This window comes from Cynoglossus semilaevis, chromosome 14, assembly GCF_000523025.1.
Source record: "Cynoglossus semilaevis isolate Cse_v1.0 chromosome 14, Cse_v1.0, whole genome shotgun sequence".
Classification (NCBI taxonomy): domain Eukaryota; kingdom Metazoa; phylum Chordata; class Actinopteri; order Pleuronectiformes; family Cynoglossidae; genus Cynoglossus; species Cynoglossus semilaevis.
The window spans coordinates 382140-393145 of NC_024320.1; the positions used below are offsets into that span (position 1 = coordinate 382140).

The window sequence follows — 11006 nt, forward strand, 5'->3', positions numbered from 1 at the left end:
CCCCCGGGGTGCCGCCCCCCGCGCGCCCGCCGGTCGTGTCTCTTTGTTGTGGCTGTAGTGCTGGCTGGCCGGGGTGATAGTGTAGTTCCGCCCGCCCCCGCTGTTTACTGTACCACCGCCGCTGCCGTTCACAGTCTCACTGGTCTCCCCGTTAAGGCGCTGGGCACCGGCGCCTCCACTGGGACTCGTCTCGGAGGAGGCAACGACTCCTCCGCCCTTCGCCTTCCTCCTCTCCAGGATCTCTCGCTTCCAGGCCGGCATCCTCGGGCTCTCTTGCCCAGCCTCTTGGCGGAGGACACGGACGTCTCCTCCGCCGGACATCGCGCAGTGTGGGTAAACGTTCGGAGCTGACTCTTAGGGGTCTTGCCACGGTGTTTTATTTAAAAAAACACGGTAATCCAACTCTGCAGTAACGTTCACCGCACACTCACGCACATCCCTACGGTGCAGTCACGTCTGTTTCTCTGCCTCCGTTTCCTCCTCTCGCCGTTCTCCTCTCCCTCTATCTCCCTCCCACTGTCCCCAAACGCAGCTCCGCCTCCCCACGGCGGCACGAGCTTCGTATTCGTAAACGGATTGGTTAACGTTACCCTAGACACGCCTTTTGTGTTGTAAAATTGCAGAACAGCGACTTTTTTTTTTTGTCGGCCGGCCTGTCAATCACTATTGGTGCGTTCATAGACCATTCGTAAATTTAATTTTTTAGATGCCATTTTAGGACGGTTCTCTTATTGAAACGTTAAATAATCGAATGCTTTTAATATTCTGTTTGCCTTGTCTTGTTTGCATTTTCTATTTTTGATCTTTTACCTTCAAATGAAATAAACCTAATGAAATATATGTTTTATTTACTTGTTTTTTTTATAATTTACATATCAGAAAAAAACGTTTGAAATGGACACAAAGGAATATAGATATAGAGACGCAAATGCAAAGAAATATAAATATAGAAATGCAAAAGAAATCAATACATTAATATATATATATATATATATAAGATATTACGAGATAAGGTGAGATATATCATTTAGTGGTCGCAGCACGAAGAAATTAACATAAAATGCATATGATAAAGTATCAAGTGAGTATCAGGCGAGTCGAGCGGCAGTAGGTGAGAGTGGTGGTGGTTTATAAGTTAGCTCAAACATGTTCAGTTTTTTTTATTTATGTATTTGAATCGATTGTCTCTTTTTAATTTTCATGCCGTAATTATTTCAGGTATCACGTCGATAAGTTATCTCGCATTGCTTATTGCTTTTGTTTTAAATTAAAGTCATATTTTATCATCTTAATTAAAAGTCTTTATTATTCTCGTGTTATATTTGTATGTATATAAATGTTCTACTTTGATTTTTCTTTAAACTCGACAATATTCATTGCACGTGTGCCGTTATACATGAATCCACCTGTGTATAATGGTCCCAACACAAACCTGCGGCACATGATCGCACTTACACGCCCATTCTTATCAGTACAACGGATTACTGTAGCTGATTAAACATTTATCACTGAGCCATAATTAAGAACAGCATAAAGAGGGGGTGGGGTGGGGGGGATTCCACATCTCACTCTGGGTAAATAAATTATTCCGCTCTTTCCACCTTTAAAAAAAAAAACCAAGCTAAAATTGAGAATTAAAGTTCATCTGTTCTTCTGGTAGGGGAGACTGGGTATGGTTGTAACATGGTGAAGAGTTGTAACACCACCAATTCCACCAATCAGGGATAAGATAGGAGTTATATGATCATTTCAGTGTTTACCTACTTCCTCCCCGATCCTACATGACACATGCAGATTCTATAGAGAGAGAAAAAAAAGATTTTTAAGGGAAGAAAGTCAATTTTTTGACCAAGACTATATTTTGTTTAGTGCTTATACTATTGTACATAAAACCATATGACTTACATTCGATTAAACTGTAGTTTCTCAGGCAAAATGTGATGCATTTTTCCCCCTGCTAATTTCAAACCGCTAAGCTAATACAGCTAGCTAAACAATGGGTGACAGGGGTGGTGTGGGTTGTAACACATCTTTAAAAAGTGTTACAACCATCCCCTTACATACAACTAAGAACAATTTCTTAATTTTAACACATTTTACAAAATGCCTAGGCAGTGGACAAGAACGACTGACAGAGGTGTGCCTGCAAATGTTTATAAAAAAAAAAAAAATCATCTGATGAGGTCACAAAGAAGGACCTGAAGGATCTGATATTGCACATCACTGCAGAAGCAGAGAGACCAGGGGTCCAGTGATCTTCCCAGTGTAGGTTACTGAAGCAGCAACAACGTTTTCTCTGAGGTGCAGAAGAAATGTTGGCTGACTATTTGACTCAGGAAGCAGACCTGTATTATGGACGACTCCACGTGAGGGAAACATATGACGGGTTAGTCACTGGAGACCAGAGGAGAATTGAATAGTAGCGTAGGTGCCAGGCAAATTGAAAAACTTTTTGTATCTATGTATTCAGGTTTTCTATTTCACTTTCTTTTAGGTTAGAAATTTTGCATATCAACTGTCAGTAATATATAACATTGTTATATATGTATAACATCATTGTTTTTTTATAATTTACATATCAGAAAAAAACGTTTGAAATGGACACAAAGGAATATAGATATAGAGATGCAAAAGAAATCAATACATTAATATATATATATATATATATATATATATAAGATATTACGAGATAAGGTGAGATATATCATTTAGTGGTCACAGCACGAAGAAATTAACAGAGGATGAATGGTGCCATTTGTAGTAAACAAATGTGGGAAAAAAAATCAGTGAGTTACAGGTGCTGAAGCAAAAAGTGTTACAACCATACCCGGTCTCCCCTACCTACTGGAGTCAGTTTGACTGATTTTTAAATGCATCTAAACATTAAGCTTAAAGAAAGTCATAACGTCACGTAGAATAAAAATAATATGTATGATGCCCTCAACGGAGGATCTACATGACTAAAAGTTTTTTTTATTTGAAGTCTGTGTCATTTCATTAGCATGTATGATTTTTTTTATTTTCTTGATAAATGTTGCGCCTTAGCCACTGTTAAAAATGACCAGTCCCTTTATCACACAAAGCATCCACCTCCAATGCACGTTGTTTGTATTTCATTATTTCATTGTTGCAGTTATTTCCCTGACGTGAAGAGCAATGAAACATTTCTCAATTAGACATGTCTGTTCCTAAGTTTTTGCACAAATTAAAAAAACCAACCAATAAATAGATGTTAAACTACTAATCCTTAATGGCATAAAAGCCTCAATCAACATGTAAGGCAACTGTCGCACACTGAAATAACTTTGATTAGGAATTAGTGCCCTCTTGTGGCGTAGGTCGACACTACAGCAGCAGTTTATTTTAAAAGAATGTTGACATGAGTAATAAAATCTTCATTGGTTTATTTACATGTACGTACAGATGACTATAAAGTTTCACACAGCAAAGTAAAACAAACATACACTTTTTCACAGAACAATTATTGAGACTTAAAAATAATATATATATTAACGAAACAAAAGTGCAACATTTACATGAAATAACAAAATGCACTAAATACAAATAAGGAGCAGAACCTGGGAATATATATGTGAACTAAAATAGTCATGATCAGTTGTCTATGATGGAGACTGAGAACAGAGGAGTTTCAGAACCAGATATAGGTAGTTCAAGAGTATGACGTATGATTTATTGAGACCCCCCAGAGTCACATAAGATGTTATAGTCCAACAACAGAACACTGGCAGTCAGTCGAAAAATGTTAAATATGTCTTATCAGTTTCTACGATTGGTCATCAATCGGAAAGAGACAGAAATTCTCTGGTGTACTTGCTTAAATATTTCACATGGTTATTCATGAAGTTTAACTTTATTTTCCAAATACACTCATTTTTAAATATTTATATTTTATTTCAGCATTGCCACAGTCCAAACCTATAACGGTATTTAGTCATCATCTGTTCCGTACAAAGGATGAGTAAAAATCATTTTAGATTTGTTGTAGTAACGTAATAACATTTTCCCATTATTCTCTGACGTTTTTGTTTTCATTTCTAATACACAGTGTAAAAGTTGAGTAGGAGGTTCATTATTGAATATGAATCAGAAAAGAATGCATCCCATTACCAACTTTACGCACAGCCATGTTTCACAATTGGACAGCAAAATGCTGGCAAAGAAATCCCTGAAGCCTGGGTTGACACACGTTTTAGACAGCCAGGCTGTAATCAGCTCAGAGCGGGATGAAGAATTGCCAACAGTGGGTTTAAATGAGCAACTGACACAGTGGATCACAGACAGCAAAAGCTGAACTTATAAAAATTATAAACCATAAATAGTAAATGGACACAGCCTTTCAGTTTAAAAGGTGGAAAAGGTTAGTTGATTTTCGTGGGTTAGTAAACTTTCTCATGACCAAATAGTTTCCATCGCCTTTACCTGTCAATAGAATATGTTTTTTTTTGTCAATTACATTGAGGGAATGGTGGATACAGTGCACATAATGATTGTACATCTCGTCATCCAAAAACCAATGCTGTCTAACTGAAGCCTCGGTTAACGTCTCTTACGTTCTACAGGTTCATTTAAAAAAAGAACAAAAACCTCGAGACCTCAAACGGAAGTTGTTTTTCAACCATCAGACTACATCCACTTCTATATAGAGCAACACTGTCAAACTTTAAGATGCCATTCAACCCAAAACAAGAATACAGCGATTTAATGCTTGAACGTCAGCAGGCAACTGGAAACTGTTCTCAGAAACCAGGACCACAAAACAACTGCTCCTCAGTTGACACGACACGCTCGTATCATCAGCAGTTGCAGCAGGATGAAAAGCGGGGACACTATGAGGCCAAACCACAGGTCTCTTGCCTGTTCCTGCTCCGCCAGCTTCTGACACAGCAGTACTTCGCACACCAGTTTAAGGCTAAGCACCGTCAGCACCCAGAGGAGTCGTAGCACCGCCAGCCGCTTCTCGTTCTCCTGGTACAGCCGGATGGACACAATGGTTGTGAAATAGGTGCTGAGGCCGTCAGCGGCAAACAGAGGGACAAAGACGTGCCACCAGCTCAGTGATGGCGTCAGCATGTCAGCCCGCAAGGCTACTAGCATACTGAAGACGAGCAGGGCCAATAGATGGAGGAAGAGTTCAAAGGTGGCAAAGCCCAGCCACTGGACAAGTTCTCTCAGGGAAAACAACATGGCTGTGGGAGCCAGGGACAGACCACTAGGACCTACTGACTGGGGATGAATTGGACAGCCCTGAGTGAGGTCTAAAGTGCTCCAGAGTTATGGTGGTGGTGACGAGTCACTGCTGATGTCTGGGCACAAACGGTGATACTCTGTGAACTTCTCTTCTGGTTACATCTTCACAGAGATCTAGAGAAGAGTTGACCACAGAGGTTCCTCTGACTTCCATCTGATTGAAGATTCTGCAGCAACAGTGTTGACATACTATTAAACAACATAAATTTTCCAAGGACAAATGGTTCATGTGATTTAGTACAATTCCTGACTTAATCCTACTTATTTTTCTCATTTATTTCACACTTAATATTTAGTTAGTTTATATAGAAATAGACAGTGAATTGCCTAATGAGGACGTCTTAGCATCCATTTCATATTTAGTCAGCTTAACCTGTGGTTTAGTTAAAGAATGTAGACGTGGCTAATTAACTACAATTTTATTTAAGTATCGATACACTGGTGCCACCGAAGCTGCCGCTAGCATGCTAATAGCGGTCAGGCACCAGTATATCAATCTTGATTTGTAGCATAAAATATGTAGCATTTGTGTGAACGCCTCAAATCAAGTGCTAAAACGTACTATCTTACCTCGCACTGATTTAAATACGTCCCTCTACATGGATACATGCAGCAAAGAGCCGCAAAATGTGGCTAACAAGCTCTTAGCATCCTAGCTGCTGGAGTTTGTTCATTTTAGTCTCGCGAGAAGACGGGGACGGAAACATACGGTATACAGCAAGACACAATGTTTCTGTTATCTTCAGTTATTTATTATTTTTGAAACATCAGCTAACGATTTATAACGTAGTTTTTTATATTGAACGTTATATAAAGAGCAGATAATATTAATGTCGTAATTCGGTTCGTTCTAGTTCATTTACGCGGTTCAGGACTCCGGTCAATAGATGGCAGCAGCATACCTTCATGTCACCTTTATCTATCGATTTGAAAGTAGAGGAACGAGTGTGAAGGTTCCCAGACGCAGTTCTACTCACTCCGCTGGTAAGTTCACTCTTTATAACAGAATATTTAATTTCACTTTTTTCAGCTTCGAGAGTCTGCTACTCTTTGTTGTTACGAGTTCAAAAGGCTCATTTCACACTTATTACACTTAGACGAAATTATAGCCTAGTGGGGGTGTCTTCATTGAAAACGTAGTAAAATGAGTGTAGAACAGGGAGTACACCATTACTACACTGTCACAGGTTAGAGAAGAGAAGTGTTCCAACCTGTCAGAAATATCACGACAGAGTTAGTATTTAATAAAATAAAAGTCATGGATGTTGTTGGGTGCATGGATGTATTTATAGTAACATAAACACAGCATTAACATAGCATTATATGAAATGCTGGCATGTGTCTATTTGATTTAGGTTATTTATGTTTTCAAAGTTTGGTCTTTCAAAACATTATAAAATAATAATTCTTATTATTAGTTTTTCATATGTTAGTTTCAAAGTTTGGTCTTTCAAGACATTATAAAATAATAATTCTTATTATTGGTATCGTTATTGTTTTCATTATTTTTTACATTTCAGTTATTTGTACAGTGTTTGAGTAAACGTTTGATGATTGGTAGATGGTTTTTTGTTTTGTTTTTGTTTGACCTCCATTTTGATTGGAGGAACAGTTTCATGCGTGTTTGGTCAATTATAACACTGACTGAACTCTGTTCTCTGTCTGAAGAAGACACGGAGAGAGAATCCGCCCTGTGCTTCACTCATTCTCTGGCCCCCGTGTTTGCCCTCTGATTGTCTCTGTTCTTCTCAGTCCAACCATGCAGACGCCGGCAGAGTCCATCATCCACAGTGGATATTTCCACCCAACACTGCGACACTGGCAGAGCTGTGCTGCAGACCTCCGACCAGACAACCTCATCTACCCCATCTTCATAACGTAAACAAGAATAATCTGTTTTCTAAATGTCCGTCAAATGTAGTGGTTAGCTGTTCTGTTGGTGTAAAAACTAACCTCCGCCCATTTCAAATCTGTAACACTCTCCTGCAGAGACAGTGAGGACGCAGTGGAGCCCATTAACAGTCTGCCGGGTCAGGCCAGGTGAGAGTGATCACAACTACTGACTCCATATTTTTTACAACAAAGGCAACAATAAGAGGCAAAAGGCAAAGCCTCAGCGGAGAGCCATTGAGGGTGTTGTCTTTAGATAAAATCATGTGGGCTGGGTGAAACCAGAGCCCAGATAAGAAGAGTGTCAGTTAACTCTTACTAAATTCAAACTCCCAGTGTAGGCCTATTCAAACAGTGGCCCGTTTCTTGGACTTATTTTGTGCAATAAATTCTCAGGTAAAAAAAGTGAGCCACTTATCCTGGGGACCCTATAATTTAATGAACGATTGAATTCATTTTTGGAACCAATCATCTTTTTTAAAAAAATTTAAACAAAACAAAATCATGAGAACCATCTTTGCTGTATTTGCTTCTTTTTTTTTTTTTTTTTTTTTCCTTTTTTTTTTTTTTTTTTTTTCCTTTTTTTTTTTTTTTTTTTTTCCTTTTTTTTTTTTTTTTTTTTTCCTTTTTTTTTTTTTTTTTTTTTATTTTTTTCCTTTTTTTTTTTTTTTTTTTTTCCTTTTTTTTTTTTTTTTTTTTTCCTTTTTTTTTTTTTTTTTTTTTCCTTTTTTTTTTTTTTTTTTTTTCCTTTTTTTTTTTTTTTTTTTTTTCCTTTTTTTTTTTTTTTTTTTTTTTATTTTTTTCCTTTTTTTTTTTTTTTTTTTTTCCTTTTTTTTTTTTTTTTTTTTTTAGATTTTTCCTCATGTTTGCATTTTTATGCCTTCATCTAGATATGGAATCAACCGACTGGAGGACTTCTTGACACCTTTGGTTGGGAACGGGCTGAAGTGTGTGCTGATTTTTGGCGTCCCTGCAAAGATTTCAAAGGTGACGCTGATCGTTCAGACATAAAGACGATGTTCATTAACACTCTCATCATCCTGGTCATTACTTTGTTCAGAGTCTTATAAAAACTCTCGGTGTCCTCTTGAACTTTCAACAGGACGACAGAGGTTCTGGTGCCGACACTGACGACACGCCGGCGGTTCTGGCGGTGAAGAAAATCCGATCTTTGTTCCCACAGCTACTGGTGGCCTGTGACCTTTGCCTGTGTCCGTACACATCACATGGTCACTGTGGTCAGTGTCTGTTCAAACCAAATAATGAAAAGAATTGAAAAACAAACAAAAAAAAGTCATAAAAAATGTTTGTGTTTTAACATTTGAACAGTATGAACCCAGAAAGGTTTCATCATGTTTTCATTGGTAGGTATTCTCAACGATGATGGAACTCTGAACAATGATGCCAGCTGCCTGCGCTTAGCAGAGGTGGCGCTAGCATACGCCCGAGCAGGTAATTCTCATTTTTATACTGCTCTTATCTCACAAATGTAAATATGTAACGTCTGTCCATGGGCTAATGGAGTTGTTTAGTTGTAACAAAAAGTCACTAATAAACAGACAAGATTGCAAAACAAGTCAAAAAGCANAATGCCGACCTCTTTAATAGTCAGTGTCTGATAACTGTGTCCATCCTGCTGTTGTCTGCAGGCTGTCACATCATCGCGCCGTCAGACATGATGGATGGAAGAATTCGGGCTATAAAACAAGCTCTGATCTCCAACGGTCTAGGAAACAAGGTGAGACTTTTTTTTTTTTTTTGGGAAGATACGTTTGGAGCAGATCTAGTCCAAATATATTTCATAAGTTTCATTACGTGTTTTGTCCTTAAGGTGTCAGTGCTGAGTTACAGCGCCAAGTTTGCCTCCTGTTATTACGGTCCGTTTAGGTGAGAACATTCTCTCACGTTCCATGTGAACAGATCAGATTTTACAGAAGTTACTCAAGTCTCCTTCTGTGCTGCTCTGTTCTTGTCCTCTTCTTCTTGTCCCCTTGTCGTCCTCTCTTTCTGTCCTCCTGCTGTGTGTATGTGTGCAGAGATGCTGCTCAGTCCAAACCTGCGTTCGGAGACAGACGCTGCTATCAGCTGCCCCCTGGTGCCAGAGGACTGGCAAACCGAGCTGTGGTGAGTCTGAATTCTCTGTTTTTTTTGTTGTTTCTTTTAGTTAAAAAAAAAAACACCAGAAAATTCCATCCAGATTGATGGACACTGGAGCTACAAAGTCATTGACCTGAATCTGCCGAGCTGTTGACATGTCATTGCACTTTGGAACCTACGACCTTGTACGTGTTAGGAAACTGCACCACCCGCTGAGCTACATCCAGATGACCGATAGTCAAAGGAGTCTGATGTAAACATGAGGTTCTTACTTTGTTGTTGTTGTCATTTTAGTTTGATGTGAAGCAGCTCTTCAGTTTCACAGCCCCGTATGACCGTGGATGATGAAACTCTGGAAGATTTGTGTGGTTTCCTCACTCTTGGTCCAAGTCTATTCTGGACTGGTCCTGGATTAGTGCCTAAGTCTGAACAGCTGCTTTGTGCTACAGGAGCGAGACGTGAGAGAGGGGGCAGACATGCTGATGGTCAAACCTGGGCTCCCTTATCTGGACATTGTCAGAGAGGTCAAGGACAAGGTCAGCGTGAGGACAGGTCAGAACTATTCACAGCTACCAGGCTGCGGCTGACACGAGAATTCTTCCCTCTTCCGTTTTCCCCCTCAGTTTCCCAACCACCCGCTGGCTGTGTACAACGTGTCAGGAGAGTTCGCCATGATGTGGCACGGAGCGCAGGCTGGATCCTTCGACCTGAAGGCTGCGGTGATGGAGGCCATGACTGCCTTCCGCCGTGCAGGTGAGGAGAAGAGGGGAGGTGGGTGAGTTCATCACAGAAAATGGGACCAGACTGAACTTTCAAGTACCAGGATTTTTACGGTCCTTGCTTTCACACGCTGCGCCTGTGTCTCTACTGCCATCTGTGGTGAGAACTGAGTAAAACTGTTCCTCGTTCGGGTCATTGTTCGGGTGACCACCTCCAAACTGACAAAATGCGGGACAAGTAGCAGGTTTGAGTGGGACAACGAGGGACGGCCGCAATCATTTAAAGCCGACACTTTGACTGATATGATGTGTGTATTTGATTGACACGTCACTCAGACTGTCAAGCTACCACCTTATCCACTAGGTGGCCTATCACTGCTATGAACTGCACTGATAGGTGTGCCCATAGACAGCCAGCCACATAAAATAGTTTATTTTCAGTTAAGTAACGTCGAATGAAAAAGTGGGACAAAATGTTCAATTTGCATGACGGGGGGGACAAAGGCTAAAATGTCCCTAAAAAGTTCCCAGAAGTGTTGTGCTAAGTTGTGCTTCTTTTTTTTCTCTGACACTCATGAAAACCGTTGAACTGTCAATGACTCAGGCGCTGACATCATCATCACCTACTACACCCCCCAGCTGCTCAGCTGGCTGAAGGAGTGAAGGTGGAGGTGGAGGAGGTGGAGGAGGAAAAGGACCAACAAGGAAACACGGGAGCACATGAAGAAAACCAGAAACTGTTTGAAGACCAGGAACTGTTGACGGACAGCAACTGAGAAACAACACTGTTGTTATCTCTGTTAATAATATTGAGATTATCAACTGAAATAAAACAAACAAACAACTGTCGAAGGTCAGATGACTGTCTTTGTTTTTTATTCATTTAAAAAAGTTTATCAAACTGAACTGTACCTTTAGATATCCTGGGAAAGATCTTCTGGATCTTTTTTGACTTTTTTTTTTTTTTAACCATGTTTTTTTAAATCTCTGACTCCACACTTTAGCTTTCAGGGAATAACAGTGGGGGGCGGG

The 11006-nt window shown here is 39.8% G+C and overlaps 3 protein-coding genes across 9 annotated transcripts in view; 1 reads left to right on the forward strand and 2 right to left on the reverse strand.

Moving 5' to 3' along the window:
• The window catches only part of tprn (taperin), a 23948-nt gene extending 23419 nt beyond the window's left edge, over positions 1-529 (reverse strand). For 2 of the 3 annotated variants that reach the window (XR_003051746.1, XR_003051745.1), the window contains exon 1: positions 38-529. Coding sequence is in view for 1 of the 3 variants with exons in the window: in XM_025062387.1 (XP_024918155.1) it covers positions 38-321 (284 nt within the window). In the remaining 2 variants the exon portion in view is untranslated. The remainder of the gene's footprint in view (positions 1-37) is intronic. The other variant, XM_025062387.1, reaches the window with a different exon arrangement.
• A 2855-nt stretch (positions 530-3384) lies between these two features.
• On the reverse strand, positions 3385-5993 carry tmem203 (transmembrane protein 203). Of its 2 annotated transcripts, none has more exons than XM_008324285.3 (2): positions 5839-5993; positions 3385-5435 (listed from the first exon to the last, which is right to left on the reverse strand). In XM_008324285.3, exon 2 carries the CDS (start codon positions 5203-5205, stop codon positions 4789-4791), a length of 417 nt encoding a protein of 138 aa, XP_008322507.1. In that variant the 5' UTR covers positions 5206-5435; positions 5839-5993; the 3' UTR covers positions 3385-4788. The 2 variants fall into 2 exon arrangements, with proteins under 2 accessions (XP_008322507.1, XP_008322508.1); XM_008324286.3 differs by having other exon boundaries at positions 3385-5457; positions 5839-5955.
• Positions 5994-6107: 114 nt separating this feature from the next.
• Positions 6108-10831, forward strand: alad (aminolevulinate dehydratase). 4 transcript variants are annotated; one of them, XM_025062546.1, is made up of 12 exons: positions 6108-6252; positions 6940-7146; positions 7258-7308; positions 8049-8145; positions 8261-8396; positions 8527-8610; positions 8808-8896; positions 8990-9045; positions 9195-9282; positions 9705-9791; positions 9879-10008; positions 10579-10637. In XM_025062546.1, the coding sequence occupies exons 2-12, from the start codon at positions 7028-7030 to the stop codon at positions 10635-10637; spliced, it is 996 nt and encodes a 331-aa protein (XP_024918314.1). In that variant the 5' UTR covers positions 6108-6252; positions 6940-7027. The 4 variants fall into 4 exon arrangements, with proteins under 4 accessions (XP_024918314.1, XP_024918313.1, XP_008322509.1 ...); XM_025062545.1 differs by having other exon boundaries at positions 6138-6252; positions 6937-7146; XM_008324287.3 differs by having other exon boundaries at positions 6142-6252; positions 7021-7146.
• The last annotated feature ends 175 nt before the right edge of the window (positions 10832-11006 follow it).